This window comes from Microtus oregoni, unplaced genomic scaffold (assembly GCF_018167655.1).
Source record: "Microtus oregoni isolate MIOR12 unplaced genomic scaffold, Mior012 000004F_ref0000308, whole genome shotgun sequence".
In the NCBI taxonomy this organism is placed as follows: domain Eukaryota; kingdom Metazoa; phylum Chordata; class Mammalia; order Rodentia; family Cricetidae; genus Microtus; species Microtus oregoni.
The window spans coordinates 6,837,524-6,859,844 of NW_024543063.1; the positions used below are offsets into that span (position 1 = coordinate 6,837,524).

A 22,321-nucleotide genomic window follows, 5' to 3' on the forward strand; every position below is an offset into this window, starting at 1 on the left:
TGGAGGGAGCAGTCTTCTGAAATGACTCAGTAACGTCAGACCCACGCGTCCTATTGCCTTCCCACCCTGAAGTAAGAAATGGGGATACGGAGGTGGAAGAGATGGCCACCCACATGGTACAGCTCATAACCACCTCCAAAAGATGTCCTCTTCTGGCCTCCATGGGTTCTGGCCTCCAAAGAAGCATATACTCACACAGCTGCACATAAAAAAAAATAAATCTAAAAAAAAAAATTGAGGATACAGTCCCTAAGTTCAACACTAATGTTTAACAACCAGGACTGTGATGGGATGGAGCACAGTGGTAGAGGGCTCATCTGCCATGTGCAATAATTTGGGTTTGATTACCTTTGTACAGGAAAGAAAATGAAGGTTAATATTGCTTCTGGCACTGAAGAAGGAGTAATTTAGCATTCATGCTAGATCACTCAAAAGAAGAATGGACTTCATTTGCTTTAGTGAACTTCCTTTATTCCTAACACTGATTTTGGAATTTAGGCTTTGTTCTAGGAAATAAAGAAGGAAAGGAGGAAGGAAAGAAGGAAGGGAGGAAGGGAGGGAGGGAGGGAAGAAGAAAAGAAGGAAGGAAGGAAGGGAGGGAGGGAGGGAGGGAAAAAGGTAGCTTTATCAAAGTGTTCCAAGAACCAGGGTCAGATTTCTTGGGGTTTAAAGCGTTTTCTTCACCGTGGCTAAAATTTTGTCAATACACTTCAGTCAGACATGATGGTTGATCTTTGAGAAAATTGCCTTAAAAATCAAACGAAAAGATAAGATTGTGTTCCAAAACATAATAACTGACATTTCCTCCTTTTTCCTTAAGCAAAAGGCCCAGCCCGCTGTGGCTGACAGCAGGGTCAGGAGTGGGTGCAGCAGAGGTGGGATCTGGGATCACTATCCATCAAAGCACACCTCATTCCCATTCCTCTTCCCCACGGCTGCCTTTGATACCCCAGGGTGAGGTTGAAAGCAGCAACTACCTAAAGCCTCCCCAGCCTAGGAGGACCCCCCTCCATCTGCTTGCACACATTGCACCCTGTTTCTGACTATATTCCTAGAATGCACTACCCTCCTCTGCTCCCTGTACTACACAGGCTCATTTTCTCTCTTTCTACCCATACCCGCCTGCACACCTGGGACATCCTCTAGCTTGGCCTTCCCAGGGTCCTGTTGATTGACAACTCTAGTGGTCTTGATGAGCAGGAGGAAGCTCAGTTACCACCAGGTGAGAAAGCATTCCCCAGGTTAGTAATCTGGATCAGGTACCAGGGATTTCTTACTCCAAACTCATTCAGGTGCACCAGGACTACCATCCAGACCAGATGTAGCTGTCCACTGTATCTTCTGAGTGCTCAAACTCCAGCACAGACCTCATCATGATGATTAATACTGTCTAGCTGACACAACATAGGATCACCCAGAAGATAGGCCTCTGGACATGTCTGTAACATTGCTTCTAGATTAGGCAGTCGTGGGAAGAGACAGCCTAAATGTAGGCAGCATTGCCCCATACAGTGAGGGTCTGGGACTGAGTTAGAGGTGACCAAGCAGTAGTCATCTCTCTGCTCCCTCACTGCAGATGCCATGTGACCAGCTGTCTCCACTCCTGCCACTGTCTCCCTGCAGTGAAGGCTGTACCACGTATCTGTGAGCCACTGTCTCCCTGCAGTGAAGGCTGTACCACGTATCTGTGAGCCACTGTCTCCCTGCAGTGAAGGCTGTACCACGTATCTGTGAGCCACTGTCTCCCTGCAGTGAAGGCTGTACCACGTATCTGTGAGCCACTGTCTCCCTGCAGTGAAGGCTGGACCACGTATCTGTGAGCCACTGTCTCCCTGCAGTGAAGGCTGTACCACGTATCTGTGAGCAACTGTCTCCCGCAGTGATGGCCGTACCACGTATCCGTGAGCAACTGTCTCCCGCAGTGATGGCCGTACCACGTATCCGTGAGCAACTGTCTCCCGCAGTGATGGCCGTACCACGTATCCGTGAGCAACTGTCTCCCGCAGTGATGGCCGTACCACGTATCCGTGAGCAACTGTCTCCCGCAGTGATGGCCGTACCACGTATCCGTGAGCCAGCTAAACCCTTTCTTCCTTGATGACAGCAGTGTGACAAGGAACTGAGGTACTCACACAGCCAGGCAGGTCCTTACTAGTAAAACACCCCACTTTCCCAGGAAACAGCTTCTTGGCTATTCTTCGCGTTTCCCCAGTTGGATTAGAGCTACAGCAAAGGAGGCAATAGGTGTACATTCTTTCATCCAATTCCTTACCTTCTGTGGCAGTGGGGACTGAACCCAGGGTCTCCAGCACATGAGCCAAGTGCTCTCACCAAGCACAGCCTCAGCCTTCAAGTGGTCTTTCTACTTCCAGACCCAGGACACCTTCTCCTGGGCAAAGATCTCACTAACTTTTCTCTTTCCCAGTGGAACTTTCCACTCCTCAGAAACAGAGACCCTGAACCTGGGTGCTGTGGTCGTCAAGGAACTTAATGAATTAATCCATGCATTAGGAGCAGGCAGCAGCCAGCTTTTGCTGGTTCATCTAGAAGGATTTAGGTCACTGGAATGACTTGTATTTGTTTCTTACTTATGAGTAGCAGAGGAAATGAAAACACAAATTGCTGATAGTGCCAAGAGTACAAGGCTCACAGGCTTTATATGGAAAGTGGGCACCTAAGTGTAACCCACTGGGCATGTTCAGCCTCAGATGTAGGGGGATTCCAGTTGCATCTGCTCAACTGCCAAGAGTAAGATTTGGGAGATAAGGGGACACAGCAGGAGATGAGGCGTGGTTGAACATTTCACTGTATGCTGAATTCTGTCAGTGTCTGTGACCACCCATTCCGATGTGCTATGATTATAATATGTATATATAATTATAGATTATACTTTAATACTTTTCTTGGGAGAAATATCAATGACACCATCCATGCAAGAATGAGCTTGCTTATAACTGAAGACACATCCTATCACTTGCAGAAACAAACCTCTGGACTCCAGTCAGCTAACATGCTGGAGAAGGCCCTGGGGCTGCAGCCCTAGCTTGAAGAGTCAAGTGAAGCTGGGGGTGTGGCTAGGGGCGGGGTGATGCTTACTTCACCAGTTGCCATTAAAAACAATGCTTGCTGTCAAACGAAGGGCCAACCGCTGGGCTGGGTTAAAGCTGAATTTCCAGCCTTGAGAAATTGAACTTCACATGTTGATGCTTATGAAGGGATTCTGCTCCGTCTGTAGGAAAATACTTCCCAAGTGCTACTCTTACCTCGGCTATGTGCAGAATCCAGAGAAGGACTGAGAAAACAGTAAAAAATAAATAGCATGCCCACCTAGAAAAGATGACCCAGAGCACTGTGAACATGACGAATGCTTTGGACAGCTGTTCACACATCGGTGCCGGATTCTCGGAACTATAAGCAGCTGTGAGAATCATGGGGATATGCTTTTATTAAGCCCTCTCCCACTCTGTCTTGAAATGGCATTATGATTGCTTTTCTGCAAGTAAGTGCAAGCTTTAAGAGATTGAAATATACATAGAAACATTTCCCTGCAACTGCAGTAAGATTTTAAGATCCCCACTGTAGGAATAATGTATCAATTAAAATAGCATTTATAACTAAATATGCTTAAATGCTTCTTCATAAAGAGGCTAAAACTTAAACTCATTTTAAATAACCATCTGCTTCTGTGATATAAAATTTTTAGTATCATTGTGTAATTAATATTAATAACACTTTCTGTTAATAATCTTATCTGTCAGATAATCAGGCAGAGATTTAACATAAGATACACCCATTGACAGAAGCTTCAAGATGCAAAACTACAGAATATAAACACGAATGGAGAAATGTATGGTGCCAGCCATCCTCTGCCTCTGTGAGTCCGTGTCCTCCCAGCCATCTGAGGAGGTTTTTCTAACTGTCCTTTATCAGGGCTCGCTTCTATTGACTCTTCTTCATGCCTTATTTTCTTAAATGCCCTTTAGGTCTCTACACATTTACAACTTCTGACACAGGAGGCAAGGAAAGCCTGAGAATGATCTGACCTGACCATGGGCTGTAGCAATAGCTCGGTTGGTGTTTGCCATGCAAGTGCGACGACCTGAGTTCTCTGAACCCATGTTTAAAAAAAAAAAAAAATCCAAGTGTGGTGGTGTGCACTTGAAATTCCAGAATTTGGGGCTGGAGAGATGTCTTGGTAGTTAAGAGTGCTGGCCAGTCTTCCAGAGGACACAGGTTCAATTCCCAGCAGTCATATGACAGCTCACAACTGTCTTTAATTCCAATCCCAAGGTATCCATCCAACAACCTCCTCTGGCCTCTGTGGGTACCAGGAACACACACAGTATACAGACATACACTCAAGGAAAACACCCATAAACATTAACCCTCCCAAAAAAGGACCCCAAAAAACCAAAAAACTTGTAGCTCTGTGGACTATGGTGGTTTGTGTAAGATATTCCCCATATGTCTTAGGCATCTGAATACCCAGCTCCAGTTGTTGGCCCTGTTTCTGGAGACTTAGGAGGTATGGAGCTGCTTGAGGAAGCATGTCACTAGGGGTGGTCTTTGAAATTTCAAAAAGTCACAGACAGGGCATTCCCAGTAAATATTCTCTACAGTTCAGAGACATGAGCTCTCAGCTGCTCCTGCCATTATGGGTGGTTACCACTCCAGAACTACAAGCCAAATAAACCCTTTCTGCTATAACATGCCTTGGTTGTGGTGGTTTATCTCAGCAATAGAAGAGTAACTTAAGACAGGGAGGCAAAGACATTTGCTGGCCAGCCTAGCCAAACTGGCACATTCTAAGCAAAAGTCAGACCCTCTATCTCAAAATACAAGGTAGATGGTGTCCTCAGGAACAACACATGAGGCTGACCCTGGCCTCCACAAAACAACAGACGCATCTACACTCTCACATGAAGGCACAAGACCTAGATTATGCCGACTGTTAATGACTGCAGGCGATGGTAGCATTACAGTTTTTCATACTGCTGGACTGCCAGACTGAGTTTCTGACCAAACCACAGGAATTCCAAGGGACAAAGTCTTATCAGGAATTCATGGAAGATCATTCAGTCTTCTTTGAAGTTGAAGAAATAATGAACACACTCAGCATGTCATTTATGCTTTCCCACCAAACTACAATGGACGCTGAAGTAGTCTATCTTAAACTAAAGACAAAAAACAAAACAAAAAAAAATGTGACTGAAAATGTAAGGGCCCCAAACAATAACAACAAACCCAGCTAAATAATTTCATAAAGTTCTGGAGTTAAGCTTAAGAACTGAAGCAACTAAAATACAGTTCTGTGTTAGGGCAGTGAAAAACGGTCCCTGTGTTGGCAGACTTTGTGTCAACTTAACACAAGCTAGAGTTGTTTGAGAAGAGGAACTTTAACTGAGAAAATACTTCCATGAGATCAGGCTGTAGGCAAGCCTGTAGAGCATTTTCTTAGTGGTTGATGTGGGTGGGCCCAGCCCCAGCCCATGGTGTATCACCATGGTCCTGGGTTCTGTAAGAAAGCAGGATGGAGTAGGCCAGTAAGCAGCACCCCTCCAGGGCCTCTCCACAGGCTCCTGCTTTCAGGTTCCTGCCCTGTTTGACTTCCTTTAATAATAAAAAAATGATGAAGAAGTGTAAGCCAAATGACCCTTTTCAGCCCTAAGTTGCTTTGGCCATAGTGTTTCATTGTAAGGCAGCTATAAAGTGGGGATTGTGTGTGTGATGGTGGTGCTGGATCTATAGTCCGAGGAGATGTGGGAGAGGAGACAAACTGCCTTGCTGTTCCTGCCCCTGTCTGTCACTCTTCATATAACTCACATGGATCCTGACCGACTTCAAAATCCCAGCACTGTCCCTTTGGGAGCCATCTGGGCACATTACTGCCATTTCACGACCTATTTTGGAGTCTTTCTGTGCCTCACCTCCACCTGTTGCCCTGATGTCCACCCACTGAGCTTCAAGGATGCCCTGCGCCACGTCTCAGTCACCACATGCCCTCCTTATGTATACAGCACATGTTCTCAGCCTAAAGAGATCCACGTGGTACATCCCTCTTCTTGGGGACTACTACCAATGTGTGTCAGGGCCCCACTGTTAATGATGAAGGGCTTAACTGCTCTAATCTTCCCTTTGTATCTGAAAGGGACTGGTCCAGGACCCTCTGGGATACAAAAAGCAATGGATGCTCAAGTCTCTCATATGGAAGGAACTCATACACATTCTCCAGACTATTCAATTCCCTAACCAGCACAGATGCCGAGGACATGGGTACTGCTTCAGGACAATGACATGTCTGCACGTGCTCAGTATAGATGCACAGTTTCTCTGTGTATATGTCTGATTGGTATACGATTCAAGCAAAGGCACCAGGTCGGAGGGTAGTCTGGATCTGCTGAGTGAATGAATGTATGTTTGTGGCCAGTAGAAGCATAGTAACCTTCGTGTGAGAGTGTGCGGGATGGCCCGATCATGAAGACATCTCTCCTCCTCCTCCCACTTTCTCTCCACTTGACAAATACATTTCAATTTGTTTTCTCATCGATTATCTGTCGCTCTCCAACCTGGAGAGACTCTGGAATTGTATGGCTTCTACTCCACATCCAGGCCCAGGGTGGTGAGGTGGCACAGCAAACAGTCAACAAGCACTTGGGGGACAAACGGCAAGAGCTGCTAAGTTAAGTGACACCACATAGACAGATCTCCACCGAATGTCCTCTGACTGTCCTCATGACTCGGTGTCTTAGCTTCCTTTCCTTTCGGACAGAGTCACTCAGGGGAGAAAGGTTTCAGGGCTCAGTCACAGACCCTCGATGGAAGAAGTCCCAGCTGCAAGAGGGAGATGGATGGCCACCCTGCAGCCTTAGCAAGGAAGGAGCAGACAATTGCTGGCGCTCAGCTGACATTCTTGCCACTGAGGCTGCTCAAATGGCTACACATTTGAAAACACTGGGGCACATTGCGATTCTCTTGGTCTATCTCAACCCACATGAATCCAATCTCTAATGGTTGTCCCAGAAATTGCTGCTTATGTATTTAGAGATTGGTACTCACTTCGTGGCACAAGTTGGCATGGAACTCACTATGAGGCCCACATTGGTCTTAAACTCTTACCAATCTTCCTGTCTCTGTCTTCCAAATGTTCCATTACAGGTATAGCCCACAGACTTGAGTGTTTTTAAAAAGCATCCAAGAGGGCAATCCAAGACTGAGAACCATTTTGTAGAACTGAAAGGTTAGAGCTTCTGAGGCAAGGGCAAGGAGAAAGTTGCTGCCACCGTGTGACCTCCAGCCTCCATCTTCTATCGTCCTATCAACAGAAGACAGTTTCTGAGCCTGCCCTGCCTCCTGCCACCTGCTTTATGTTCTCAATACGTCCCAATTTGCCAACATCTTCCTGAAAATGTAACTCCACAAAGGAGCAGAGAGGGCCTGGTGTCATCCTGCAGACAAGTTGTGCTTAACTCCTGCTCCCGACCCTCAGGGCTTGGTTCCCCCTTTCAGCTGTTTGTACAGGAGGCTTGTTGAACATGGACCTAGTCCTGTAGCTCTACCATCTGAGCCGTTTTCAGTTCAAGCCTGGAGACTGAGGATTAGGTAAGGGCCAAGGCCCATCCCCTCTGTTCTTTGCAACAATACCAACAGCCACAGGCTGCCTAGCCCTCTCCTTGCTGCAGGGTCTTCCCAATCATCGGCACAGTGGTATCCCCACTTCATACAGCATCCCTGGGATGTTAGCACAGCCTAATGTGCTCCGCGTTGGTTAGGCTAGTTCCCCAAGTTCCTGCCCTCTCTGAGTTCCCGCCTTGGTTTCACTTGATGGACTGTGACTCAGGATACATAAGCCAAACGAACACTTTCCTCCCCAAGTTGCATTTGGTCATGGTGTTTCATCACAGCAACCGTAACTAAGACAGGCCTTATCAAGCAGTAACTATTTAGTGAATGTCAAGGTGTGTCCACTGGTAGTGGCAACCAGACTGCCACTGAGCTTGTGATGTCACCATTTCTGCTACAGCAGCAGTGGGAGAAGCTGTGTAGAACTCAGATTGCAGACAAGGTCCTGCAGTGACTCTCTCGACCGTAGGCTGTATCAGGAGACCAGGCCTTGCCGCTACTGCTATGCGATTCAGCTAACCCTACTCACGAAACTCTTCAGTGGGTGGGGTACTTACTCCCATCCTGGTTATTACCCACCAGATCGCCCTTCTTGAACCATCGTTACTATCAAAAATGCCTCCAGTTATTGATGACTATTCCCTAGGGGACTCAAGTCACCTCTGGGAGAGAACCAGTGATCTAGAAGACTCTGAGCATGGGGTCTATAATGACCCATTGTCAAACATTCCTAGACTTTTGTCTGGTGGTATTTAGAAGCCTGTTGGCCTTTAGGCATGAAAGTCAGTGCTCCCTGTCCTGGTAACTGGGGTGCTATGTGGTTGTCCTACTTCTCCTGGGTCAGCAGCTACTGCTGGAAATAGCTGATAGCCAGGAACTAAGGAGGCAGAGTACAAAGTTACTCAGCATTCTGATCAGGAGGGAAAGAAATCCACCTTCCCCCTGTGGCTGGCTACCCAGGAAGCTCCTGCTTTTTCTCAGACCACATGCAGAGAAGGGAGCCTGGGCCATCCTTCTAATGAGGCTGCCTAGCATGGTGTACAGAGCAGACCCCTGCCCTGCAGGGGCTGAGACAGAGTGTCAGTCTTTGAGATGTGAGAGCACAGGGGCCGAAGGTTGACTAACCAGGGGATGGTTCTCCAATGCAAGAAGCTTTGGGAGGGACTGATAGAGGGGCATTCAGGATCCATGGGTGAAGAGCAAACATCACTCTCTTCCATCATACAGTTACCTGAAAAAGTAAGCACTATAAAAAAAAGACAGGTAATGTGTATGATACTCTATCTTAATTCTCTGGGGGAAGTCCTGTTTTAGAAAACAAAACCACAGAAGGAAAAGAATGTAAGAAAGACCTGTGTGAATGTGAATTTTTATTAAAAGTGTGGTCTTAGTGTGTCACGGTTCTCAGGAAATGAATGTCAAGATGGGAGGCATGAAACATGGTCTAACCCTCCATCCAAATTAAAGTTGCATAAGCTAACAACTTGGTCAAAGCCAAGCAGTGTCACACTACTGCCACCTTCTGGTCAGGTCCTAAAATTGCCAGTATAATACCCATAGATAAAACTAACAACAAATCTTCCCAAACAAATACCCCAAACCATCAAATTAAAACAAAGACACTGAAGTTTTAGTCCTAATCCACAGAGACAGCGTGATTGCTGGAGCCCTTCTGTTATCAAATGCAGGGTTGCTGACCTTTCTTGGATGCATGCAGCATAAGATAACAACAAAACAAAGTGATCACCAGAGAAATGGTGTATTAAAATAGCCATGTACAACATTTGCATAATGGGAAAATACTTGAAAATTAGCAAAACTTAAGCACTTCCTTATCAGAACCACTGACATAACCATAGATCCTAGCAGGAAGGCATACAACTGACTGGAGGCCCACTTTACCCCAATCATGCAGGCACGCAGGTACAAATACACATACACAGACGTGAGGTATGACTTCCCTGAAGAAACATGAAAGCCCAAATGGTGTTTGTGCTCAACACTGCCAAAGCTACATGAGCCCAGGAGCATGAAGGAAGACTGCAGAGAGCTGAAAAGTTATATGGAAAAATGTATTCACCATGGCAGCCATACACTGAGACAGAAGATAAATTGTTAGACTGAAGCCATCTGTGGAAGGGTGGTGCACTCAGAACACCCTGACAGTCGGGGAGGAGGGGTGAGGGTGCCGCTGCCACAGCCACGGCCATCGCTGAGGCTATTAGCCAGGGCTGGCACAGCACCTGCAAGAGATGGTATGGATATGGGTATTTGTGGCAGTGTTAGGGGAGTGGCATACAGGGTCAGACACTTCGGAACAATAAAAGACTAATTCACAGGGGCCTTGGCATTGGTTCTTGCCCTTGGCACAGAGGTGATGCATCTAAAACAAACACCTTGCCTTGACATGTGCTATGACAACCAAGTTTGCTATAGATGGCCCTCCAGGGCCCCCTGCTTGCAGCAGGAACACTCACTTTTAACACTTCCAGAGAAAATTACTCGTAAGAAGATGATAAATAAAAAATAAAAAATAATGGGCTTCCAGTAAGGGTTGAGGAAATCCTTAGCCAATAGCAGCTGCAGAGATAATTGTTCTGAATCTATCAATAATGCTAAGCTCCTCTTCATTGACTGCAAACACCAATTTCTTTCACCCAGGATTATAAGTTGGTGTTCCTGGGCTCACTACTGCCATTACGGTGATAAACAGTTGAGACCACAACAGGATCTGACATGTAGATCAATTCTGGGTCCATAAAAAGTCTACACAAGAGGTTCCAGGACAGGAATTTACAGCCACCAGTTTTTTATTCTCTCTTGCTGCAAAAATTACTTCTGTCAAACACTTAGGAGAGTGAGGAAAAATGTAAAAAAATTAATTTTTCATGTACTACTGGAACAGCCTTTTTCAGTGCAGAAGTGCAAGACGAATACACTCAGCGTTTAAAAAATTACACGTCGCAGCATGTGGTACTTAGTGGAAGAGGGATCCAATCCCCGGTGTTGCTCGCAAGCCAGCAGACAGCAATTTGAAACCCTGAACAGAGCTGTCTGGATTTTCTCTGAGGGCAGATGCCGGGCTCACGTTAGCAATGCCAAATTATATTAGACGTTTAATTTTAAACCTCAGGTATTTAATGTAAAGCTCTACAACAGTAATAGCCATAAAGCAGTGGGGCATTCCATCTCACAGAATGGGTTCCTCTTGCCTTCTCCTCTTAATTTAGCCAGAGCCTCCTTCCTCCAGTTTTACCCACTACAAAGTCATCTATCTAATTAGGAGTTGCTCGTAGCTGCTTAGAGGCAGAAGCCCCAGGGGTACCTGTATGTCAAAGGGGAAAGATGGAAAAGTTCTCTGAAGCTGAAATCTTAATTTAGGGTGGACAGGAGGGCAGAGCAAACAGACTTCTAGTGCTGGGCAGAAGATAAGCCCTTCACTCTGCTGGTGGAGGTCAAGTCTAATGGTCCTGGGCCCTGCCTGCACTGCAGCCAAGTGGCAAGTTCCTGGTACCCCTGATATACAGACCAGAGACATGTGGTTTGTGTGTGTGTGTGGGGGGGGGTGAGGTGAGTTGGTGGATAAAGTGATTATACAAAGGAAGGTCTTGTATTAACCAAGTGAAAGGGAAAACATGACGGAAAGTCCTCACACTCGTCTCTTTGGTTACTGCCATGAAGGACGGAAGGGCAATGTCTGGCGATGAGAGGTCTCGTAATGCACTTAACACACATTTTACTTAACTGTCCCATAGGATTCTGTGCTTCTGTGTTCCTTAAAAATGGTGTGGGTTGAGGCTGGCCCCTGATGGATCTGCACACTGAAGGTGGGATGGGACTAACCAGAGGGAGAGACTATATGGTAATCCCGAGTGTTTGGGAGCAGCCTGGGCTCCTGCCCTTCTAGCCAATTCCTGAAAACTGTCTGTCAGATAGTCCTTGGTTCAGACCACCTTTCCTGACCCCACTTCTCTCCTGCATTTGGGCAGGCTTGCTCGGAAGCATTTGCTTGGCCCCGTCTGCTGGAACACTGTGGAACAATCAGAAGACGGTGTTTACCCAAAGCAAGCGTCCTGTAGCAGCAGCTGGTGGGTCCACAGGGAAGACCTGACGTGGAATCTTTTAATTAGAACAAATTATGCTAAAATGACTCTCAAACCCTGTCTGATAGATTACATACAACAGTGGGAATTCCCTTAAATACCGGTGAACAGGCCACAGACAGAATGCCACAGGCAAAGCAAGCTGCACCAGCCAGTGCACGGGGCACAGTGCATAATTCATGTTGTGACGCATACGTCAAAAGGCAGTTTCCAGGGTGCCAGCCACATCTGTCCCCCAAGAAGCAGCCACACTTGTCACAAACTATGAAAATCTAGGAGAGATGATGGCAGAGGAAATTCCCCAGAACTTAGAAGCTACACCAGGAATCTTGGAAGACTAAGAGGCAGAATGAACAGACGGGACAGTAGGAACTATGTGCAAATGGCGAGACGCTCGCCGTCCACGGAGGGCAGAAGACTGGTACGAAACAGCTTTCAACTTCACCATGTCTCTGTTGCAGAGCCACAGGTAAGATACTTGTCCCCTCCTCAGCCTCCGCTTCCAAAGCTGACCAGTGAAGAGGATTCAAGGTCTACGCCCTGAGCAGAGAACAGATGACTGATGGGATGTGCATGAGACGGGAGACCAAGGACAAAGTGCTCAGATGACTGGTGAGACATGTGTGCCACTGTCAGAGCAGCCCCACGGCACCATGCTCCCCGTGGAGCATGGATGCCCTGGGCACTGAGCCCAGCCCCTGGCGATGGCCTCGGTCTGCGCCCACTCTTACCACTGCTGATGGCTGAGTTTGCAATGACTGTAGCGTCACTCCACTGGTCGGCACTGGAGACTGAGTAGGAGCGCTGGTGCATGCCATCGGGTCGGCTGTTGAAGGAGACCAGGCTGATGCCGCTTGCCATCTGAGACCCAGACGTACTAGTGACATTCCCTAGGAATAAACAAGTCAGATGAACACCACGACGGACTGCAGACCACAGAAGCCAGCACGACCTCGTCTAGGGGGCTTCACGCTGGCACACACTGGTACCTGACCTTTGTGCATCGTGAAGTATAAGATTATGAGGAAGAAAAGGGGGCTGTGAACGCCAATGGTGCCCCGTGAAGGAAGGCTGCAGACACTGCCCACAGAACGGTCACAAAGACGAGTGGCCCTACTACAATGTCTAAAGACAAGAGAACCAGTGAGTCCAGCAAAAGAGCCGCCACAGGACAAAAAGAGCACCACACAGGCTCACCCACTGGGCGCCAACTACTGGGTCTAAGGGACGTTGTTGATAGGGCAGCTACCCTTATGGTCAGCACATAGCAAGTCTCCAGAGGCGCCACGGTGGAGGTGGGAAACCTGACTCCTGATCTTATAAAGATTCTGCAGAACAAAAACGTCACCCCAGTGGCTTCGGATATCACACCGACAATGAAGAAAGATAGTTCTGTTGTAGGCTTAATGATTTGAGTCAGTTGCTCAACATTAAAACACATTATTGGTCATACCAATTTTAGACTAAAAAATGTAATTAGGTGCTTTCTTCTAAGGCTAAGCCAATCATGCCCACAGCCTGTGGATGTGTCTGTTAGAGAGACAGGGATAGAGGGATAAGCGAATCTTTGGAGATATTGGCTTTTATTTTTTATTTTTTAAAGAAAGGGTCTCTCTACATAGCCCTGGCTGTCCAGTAACTTACTATGTAGACCAGGTGGCATCAAATCCATGCATCATCATGCCTGGCTGCTGGTTTCCTAATTTTTAATTTTCCTAGTTGTTCTGGGTTCAGAACCCAGGAAGTTCTTCTAACCTGTTTCAGTGGAAGGTTTTCATGGGGTGTGGCTGTTAAGTGAGTGGGCCATTAGCTGTTCCCAAATCTGGCCAACTTTCAGATTTTCTCCTGGAAAACTAGGGGCTTAAAAAAAAAATCAGGCTTCTGATTCTGTAAGGGACAGGGCTGGAAGAATTTGCATTCTCATGCCCTCGGACACACACACGTGAACACACACGTGAACATGTACACGGGCACACACCGGCAAGGTGAGTCCTTTGCTGAGAGGCAGCATGGAACAGAACACCACACATGCTAAGTGAAGCCTGGACTGGTGACTGTCTCACCGCTACAACACAGCACCAGGAGAAAGCCACCTAAAAGAAGTTCGCCTTTGGCTCGCCTGGGAGGGTCCATTCCATCGGTCACATTGTAACTTTGGCCCAGAAGCTGAGCACCACAAGTGCTAGTGCTCGCCGGGTCCTCCAGACTGATTCAGTCTGAGGATACAGCCCGTGGAAGAGTAAAGCTCATGTGTGTGAGGGGGCTCTGGTCAAAACCTCAGGGCCGGCCTGCCTCACCTGTTATGTTCTGAAGGCATAAGAGTGTCTGAATACCCTGGAAAGGAACCACACTATTCTGAGACCCATGTTCTGGGTGACAGTACCATGAATAGCAAGACCCTGCGCTTGTCCCACTCCTCCTAGAAGTTGGGAGGGGCCACTGTTACCAAGGAGACATTACACACAGCTGTTGGGATTCTTCACATGCCTCCTCTGAGGCCACCCTGAAGCTGCCTCTTGGTAAACTCCTTCCCATAGTACAGAGACAGCATCCTCCGGAGTGGGTGAGGGCTCCCTCCACAAGAAACAAGAGCTGTGCTCTGAGCCTGTGCCAGCCATGTTCCTGCTCTACCACCTCTGCCTGGCTGTTCTCCTGGGGCCACCCACATGGGCTGTGTCCATTGCCTCTAGGGTCTCAAGAGCAAGGCTCAACTAAGAAAGTGGGCAGGGATATAAAGGAGGGGAACAGTGAGAATCAAGGTTCCAGCTCTGAGGTTGTTTCCTGGGCCTGCCTTAAGCTGGCTGGCTGCTTCTCTGCTGGCACCATTCCCACCAGCTCTGGTACTCATACTTTCCCTGGGCACCCTGAGGTCACATACAGACCCTTCTAGGCTGTATTTATAGAAGAGCCACCACATGCTACACCAGAGTCTCCCCCGATTCTCTCCCACTTTTATCTCATGAGGTCCTTCAAGATAGAGGCTGTGGGACACGGCTAACACGACAGAAAAAGAGCAGTGTTAGAGTCAGGGTGTGGTGGGGCACAGAGAGAACCACAGTGCAGGAGTCAGGGTGTGGTGGGGCACACCAGGAACCACAGTACAGGAGTCAGGGTGTGGTGGGGCACACCAGGAACCACAGTGCAGGAGTCAGGGTGCGGTGGGGCACACCAGGAACCACAGTGCAGGAGTCAGGGTGCGGTGGGGCACAGAGAGAACCACAGTGCAGGAGTCAGGGTGTGGTGGGGCACAGAGAGAACCACAGTGCAGGAGTTAGGGTGCGGTGGGGCACACCAGGAACCACAGTGCAGGAGTCAGGATGTGGTGGGGTACACCAGGAACCACAGTGCAGGAGTCAGGGTGTGGTGGGGCACACCAGGAACCACAGTGCAGGAGTCAGGGTGTGGTGGGGTACAGCAGGAACCACAGTGCAGGAGTCAGGGTGTGGTGGGGCACAGAGAGAACCACAGTACTGGAGAGGTAGAAACAGGATGGCAGTGAGCTCCAGGCTAACCTGGGCTACAAGGAGAGTTTCAGGCCAGCCTGGGCTAGGAAGATCCTTCTCAGAACAATGAAATAGGTTGCATGCTCAGGGAAAAAGGGAGAGCCTCCTCTTTGGTCTTCCAGGTCCTGTGTCTCCCCAGCCTACAGAGACTCCTGCCAATTAGCAACATGTCGAGATGATTCTGCCTACATGTGTTTATGCCAGCTTTCGTCTACAAGGCCCAGACACCTAGGAAACTCAAAATGAATTTGTCCAGTTTTGGTCCATGATGATAATGCCCAACACCACAGCCAATGTTTTTTTTTTTTTGTTTTTTTGTTTTTTTTGTTTTTGGTCCATTTTCTAACAAGGATGCTGTGATGGTCAGCTTTCAATCATCAATTTGATACACTTCAGAATGACCTGCGAAGGTAGTTTTAGTGAGGGGTGGCCAGGGGTGGCCTGTGTACATCTGTGGGGGGGATTGTCTTAACTGCCTTAATTGATGTGGGAAGGGCTTTGGGCCCTGGATTGTAAGCAGAGCACATGGAGTGTGCTGAATAGGAAGATTGGGCACACTCATCTGTCTCTGCTCTTAACTGTGGCTATGATGTGATTAGATAGATGTTTCAGGTTCTTGCCCTGACTTTCCTGCAACGATGGACTGTAAGCTGGAGCTGCGAGCTGAAACAAACCCTGTGTGTGAGGGCACTGTATCACAGCAACAGAAATGAAACTAACAGGCGTCCAAACTCTTAACACTGTCATCTACAAAGTTTGCACTTACAATAAATAAATATTACTGCCAAAAAACCCAGCCCCCTCCCAAACAACAACAACAACAACAACAAAAAAAACACGCCTAAGTAAAGGATTCCCAAGTCTTTCTCACTGTCTATGGAAACAGACCTTGGAGAAAAACTTTGGTCTAGATAGGAAGTCCATCTGAACTCAAAGGATCAGGGCAAAACATCCAAATAGAGATACCTGAAGGACTCACTTAGTATTGCCAGTGCTTTGTCTGGTGGTTGGATGTCAAACTGCTAGAAAATGAAGGCAGATTTTCTTAGTGAACGTGCTACAGAAAGCACAGGCGAAGGTTGCTCATGCATCCCTGACTGCTCCTCTCAATTGCGAACCTCCTGCTGTTTGTCAAATGGAATTTAAGCACAATCTAGATGTAGTAAGAGGGTGGCGAGGCAGCTCTGGTGTTTGGCACAAAGCTCACCTTCTAGAGGAGGGAGTCCCCAGGGAATCAAACAGGACCTTAGGTGGACAAGGACTCCCTAGCCATCCTGGCTGCTCTGAGAAAGCAGGCACTCAGAAACCCTCTCATTTTACCAGACACTCAGATCCCAATGGCAAGACTAGACTGGAACACAACTTACGTATGACCACAGTTACGAAGATAGAATTCTGAGCTGGGTGTCTGTACCTGGAGTCATGACATGAAGTTCTCACAGGTAACATTTTTGCTTGGGTACAATGATTTTATACCTTAAGTAGAATTACATTTGGGAGATTTCATCTCAAAATGTCAATTACAACCAAACAGCCCACAGTTTGGGCGAGCTAGGGTTCTAGCAGATAAAGGAATCTGTTATCCGATGACTTGAGTTTGATCCCTGGGACGCACATAGAGGAAGAGAGAACTGGCCCTCTCAAGTTGTCCTCTGATCATAAAACGCCCCAATAAACAAAGAATTAAAATGTACAGCTTCTAGAATTACTTGGCCGATGCGAATGTCTGACAGCCATGGTCCTGGCTTTGCTCCTGGATACAGAGAGTTGAGACAGTGTGTGCTGTCTGACCTGATTGCACTGCCTTGCCATCTACTCAATGCCCTGCCCACTGATTCCTACGTTCTTATGACTTAAAACTAAAGAGTTTTCCAAATACAGAGAGAAAAATGCTAGAAAGCTAACAAAACCTGATTTTCCTCCATGGGAGTAAAATTCTTTTTTATATGTACTAATTCATTCCATTTTAACACGAGTTAAGAATTATACTGATTATGATGTAATAAACCAAAAATGTTTTCTCTGTCAGGCGTGGTGACACACACCTCTAGTCCCAGCACTTGGGAGCCAAAGGCAACATGATGGCTGCCGCTTTGATGCCAGTCTGGTCTACAAAGGGAGCTTCAAGCTATATAATGAGATCTCGTCTCAAAACAATACAATGGCAACACATTAAAAAAAAAATAACCTCAAGGCTGACACAGGAATGTATTTGCTAAACTGAAAGTAAGAAATATATGAACATTAGGAAATGTTTCTACACCTATATACAGTTCAAAAGTACACAAGCAAATATTGCTTTTAAACATAAATATATAAGGAGAAAGAGGCATACCACTGTCTAGAGCTGCCTGGAATGCACAGAAGTGGTGAGTTGGCCCGCTAGGGCCAAGAGGCTGCACACATATTTCTGGCAGTGGTCCCGCTTTGAGGCATTTCTATGCCTTCTATAAGTCTGCCAGGCAAAGGAGCCAACCTCACAATGTTTACTGAGTTCTTTTTTTTTTTTTAGTACTTATACCCATTTCTATTCTAATAAGGCACAATTTCTATTCTAATTTTTTCCTGTTGCTATAATAAAAACACACCAACCAAAAAGCAGAAAAAGCAGCTTAGGGCAGGAAATTCTTTATTTTGCTGATAATTCCAGGTCACAGTCCATCACTGAGAGAAGCCAGGGCAAAAACTCAAGAAAGCACTAGAAACAGAAACAATGGAAGAACACAGCTTACTGGCCATAGACAGGGTTTCTCTGTTGTTTTGGATCCTGTACCAGGACCAACTCTTATAGACCAGGCTGGCCTCGAACTCACAGAGGTCTTCCTGCCTCTGTCTGCCTCCCAAGTGCTGGAATTAAAGACATGTGCCACCAGTGCCCAGATCAGTTAGCTTTCTTATATAGCCCAAAGGATGGTGCTACCCACAGTGGGCTGGGTTCTCTTATATCAAACATTAATCAGGACAACCCCCTCCCCCGTACAGGCAATATGACCTGGGCAATCCATCAGCTGAGACTCTTCTCAGGTGGTTCTAGGCTGTGTCGGGATGACAGTTAAAGCTGACGAGGGTAGTATCTAATTTTTTTTTCCTTTTTAAAATATACCTATGAAGATGAAACATGTAGTTCTATTTCTGTTCCCAAGCGAACATCACTAACTGGTCAAATGTTGCTGTCCCCATATCTAGTGTTCACAGGCAAGTACCGGGCACGACCTGGCTATGACACCACATAAGGAGCCCACACTTTTGCAATTACCTACATGCACAAGGAGTGGCTGCACTTAAGATACTTTTATTCTCTGAGCACTCAAAGGATAGGGCTCTCATTGGATGGCAATTCACTTCATGCTGGCGAGTTATTAATTAGGCCAAGAAGCGCGAGTCCTTATCTGTGAAGGATGCTGATGACTTTGTCTGACTGTCTGAGAGCTAAGGATCTTGACCTCAAGGCCACTTAAGGAAGAAGTGTATATAAGCACCATCTCAGACACCTTTGAAGCCATGTTGAAGTATGGCAGTGATGCAGGGGCTGCCTTTGCTCCCTATCATTAAGTTGAAGGGCTGGGGAGCCTGTACCTATGTGGTGCTGATGTTGCTATACAGTTAGTAAAACCTATACCTATATCAGCTATGACCAAGGTATGTCCTGAGCTCTTGCTACCCAGTGTTAGAACAGCAAGTGCAAGATGGTCAATAGGACCAACCACAAACTAAATACGTCAGGAGATGCGCAAGACACAATCACACCCCAAGCTGGGGCTGCTGGCTCCAAGCAGAACATGGCCTGCTGAGAACCATGCCAACCCATGGCCCTGGGGATGCCCAGAAGTGTCTGGGGTGGGTCTCTATTAAGCAGGCAACCTCCTAAAAAATCACGTGCATGTTGTATCATTTGTTGGCATGTCTGGGAAGGTGACATAAGAAGCTGGGGTCTGTGGGATGTGGAGGAGTTTGCAGTCCCACAGCTGGTACCTACTGGAGGCCATAGTAGGTTCCTCTTTTTCGGATGGAGAGACCTGTGATGGGTTCTGATGCACAAAGCTCAGGCCAGTCACAGACAAGGGCCTGAAAAAGAAGCTTCTATTCCCTGATGGTATCCCTAGGGCTGAGTCTGCTGGATTAAGGACATCTGCCTCTATTCCACTTGTATCCTGACATTCCTATGGCCTTACCTCACTTCTGTGCACCACCTGCGACTGTGGGCAGGCAGGTCTCTATGAACTTTGGTTTTCTTCACACCTTGTGGGTACAGTCACCAGCACCTTCTCGCTTTGTGTCATTTTTCCCCCAAGGGTGTCTATAGAGCAAACTGATAACAGGGACAGTGCATTTCCCAGAGAGGAGCAGAATTCTCTGCTACCTGTGATGATAATGTCTCTTTCTTTCTTTCTCTCTCTCTCTCTCTCTCTCTCTTTCAGATTTATTTATTATGTATACAGTATTCTGTCTGTTTGTATGCTTGTTGGCCATATGAAGGCACCAGATGTCATTACAGATGGCTGTGAGCCACCATGTGGTCGCTGAAAATTGAACTCAGGACCTCTGGAAAAGCAGTCAGTGCTCTTAACCTCTGAGCCATCTCTCTAGCCCGATGTCACTTTCTATTGCGAAAGGAAGGCTAGCTGGCTTGACCCCACTGTAGGACTGGGCTATCCTGAAGTTAGGGTTCTTTACTCTATCAATATGCTATATGCTGTGTCTCCTTGGGAGAACTGGGGCTGGGGTGGTGACAATGCTGACCTCTGGCTACTGTTGCTTCTGGATGAGCTGTCATGGGCTCTGGCTCCTAAGTTCTGGCTTATAAGCACAAGGAGGCTGAACCTGACTCTTATTGTTCTTGTCCCCCACTCCTGGTACTGACCTCTTCTTAGATACCTTGGTCTCATCTCATTCAGCCCCTCTGCATCAGGCAGGATGTCCTTAAGAAACCTGTAATTTAGGTTATCTGAAGGGATCACACACTCAGTGTCCCCATTTCCAGCAGTGACACAAAAGTCTTGAGGGGGTGTAAGGGGAAGAAAGCTCCCCCTGCTGGAAGGTCTGGAAAGGCCTTTTTGAAACACCGCAAAGTAGAATTTCGGAGCCTCTACCCCTGGGTGGAGGATGACTAGAGCCTGCAGAGGACACACCGTGCTCCCTCAGGGCAGCCTGACCATTCTCTTTGATTGACTCCTCTCAGAAAGCAACACTCCACATTGTTCTAGTCCGGTTCACGTCTCTTAAAATTTTGCCTCTCCTTTTAACCCCCACCAGGTTATATGCCCAGATAGATTCAAACATGTCTACACAAAAGTACAAAGTTGCTCACTGTGGTTGCTCTTTAGAGTCTCACACTGGATGTGAACAGTTGTGCACACTTTCCAAGAGACACCACAGCATCTCTGTACCACACCAAGAACGGAAGACCCAACTGACCAATGGTAGAAGATGAATGGCAGGCAGACCATGGGGCAGGTGACAGCAAGAAGCAGGATCCAGGCTGTCAGGACTGGGCTCAAGGGGCATGTTCTATTCACGGCATGCTAAGTCAGAGGGGGCTACCCTGTGTGTGTGCTGGAGGCAGTGACAGGAGGGATCCTGGGGCTGCCGGCACTGGCCAACTGCACATACGGCTGTGGTTCAGAATATTTCAAATTTCCGCCAATCTTTTAAAATAATTAAATAATTATCTTTGCTTCTGCGTCTGTATGTATGGTGCATCTTTGCCACAGTGTGCGTGTGGAGGTCAAAGAACAATTTCCCAGAGCTGGTTCTCTTCTTAAATCATATGGGTCCCAGGAATCTAGCTCAAGCTGTCAGTCATGTGCACTTTTACACAAATACTGTATCAGTCACATTTACTCTTCTCCCAAAATCACACAACGAGAACCACTGCCCTGGCGGTTTGTGAACGCTGAGGCCACTGAGGAAGCTTCCCAGCAGTGAGTCTGAGGCATGACTCTTCTCTGAACTGCTTGGAATGCTGACATCCCCAAATGGCCCCTGAAGCACCTACTTCGTCTTTTTATCTAAGAACTTCTTCCCAAATATTCCTCAGAAACCCAGGGGTTACTAGCTACCTGGCCAGCTCTGGGTGCAGGGAGGGAGTTTCCTGGAAAACCCCCTTCTGGGATCAGCTGGTGCTGGCCTGATTAGCAGGGGGCAGAGGCATTACCATGCTAATCCGGGTCCCCCAGCGCCTCTTCCTTGATATGGATATGCGCCTGTGTTTAGCCGCCCTTCTTGATGAGCGCAAGCTTCCCGTGTCAAAAGCTCCGATTCTCTCTCCAAAGAATAATTTTCCTTGTACTTACCTCCCTAAAGTGTAAGAGTTGATTTGAAAAGATACTTACCTCCACCATATGCTATTTTTCTTTAAACAATTTGCATTTCAAAGTGAATGTGGCATTTATATCTGAATGAGCATCAGTATGTTGCCTGAACTGATCTCAAATGAGCGTGAAAAAGATGCTGCTTTTCTATTGAAGGAGGATGTTTTCATCCCCCAAATGACATCAAAGGCAGACTTCCTCTTTTAAGCTATAGGCTTAGTACATTAAAAATAGCTTGCTCTGATTTAAAAAAAAAAACCATACTCTGAGAAGCTAGCTTTCCACAGCGTTCAAGTATACATTCATCAACAATCGTCCCTTTAAAATACATTTTCATCACCTGTTCAACTTCTGTCTATCTTCACAAACAGGATGGAATTTTACCAAAGAATTTAACTAAGGGCGGGGTGGGGGGTGACCCCAAACAATCCTTGGCTTTGGATTTACTAATTAAATAAGGACGAAACAATTAATTGCTTCAATTATTAAAGTGATATCATGGAACTTCCATGCATGCCGGGTGAGGAAAGGCCTGAAGAACCCCTACGAGCGCCAGGTTAGGAACTGACCTAATAGAATTCTAACTTTAAAAACCGACATCCCAAACTGTAACTATCAGAATCTAGTGGGGAAAAAGCCCACTTCTCTGTGGGGCCTTCACTCTACAAACAGTTAGAGAAGATGTCTCAGGTCCAGGCTTTCAAAGCTGATATGGGGTCATTGGACTCACTGTTGGACAACAGAGGCTATTCCAACGGCCACATCACTTCAAGCTAGGCCTTCG

At 47.0% G+C, this 22,321-nt stretch overlaps 1 protein-coding gene across 10 annotated transcripts in view; it reads right to left on the bottom strand.

The window, feature by feature from the left end:
* Agap1 (ArfGAP with GTPase domain, ankyrin repeat and PH domain 1) overlaps positions 1-22,321 on the bottom strand; it is a 455,752-nt gene that overhangs the window by 120,814 nt on the left and 312,617 nt on the right. For 7 of the 10 annotated variants that reach the window (XM_041650295.1, XM_041650294.1, XM_041650296.1 and 4 more), the window contains one exon: positions 12,455-12,613. The exons of the other annotated variants lie outside the window; for them this stretch is intronic. In XM_041650295.1, the coding sequence (XP_041506229.1) occupies positions 12,455-12,613 (159 nt within the window). The remainder of the gene's footprint in view (positions 1-12,454; positions 12,614-22,321) is intronic. 10 annotated transcript variants of the gene reach the window in all.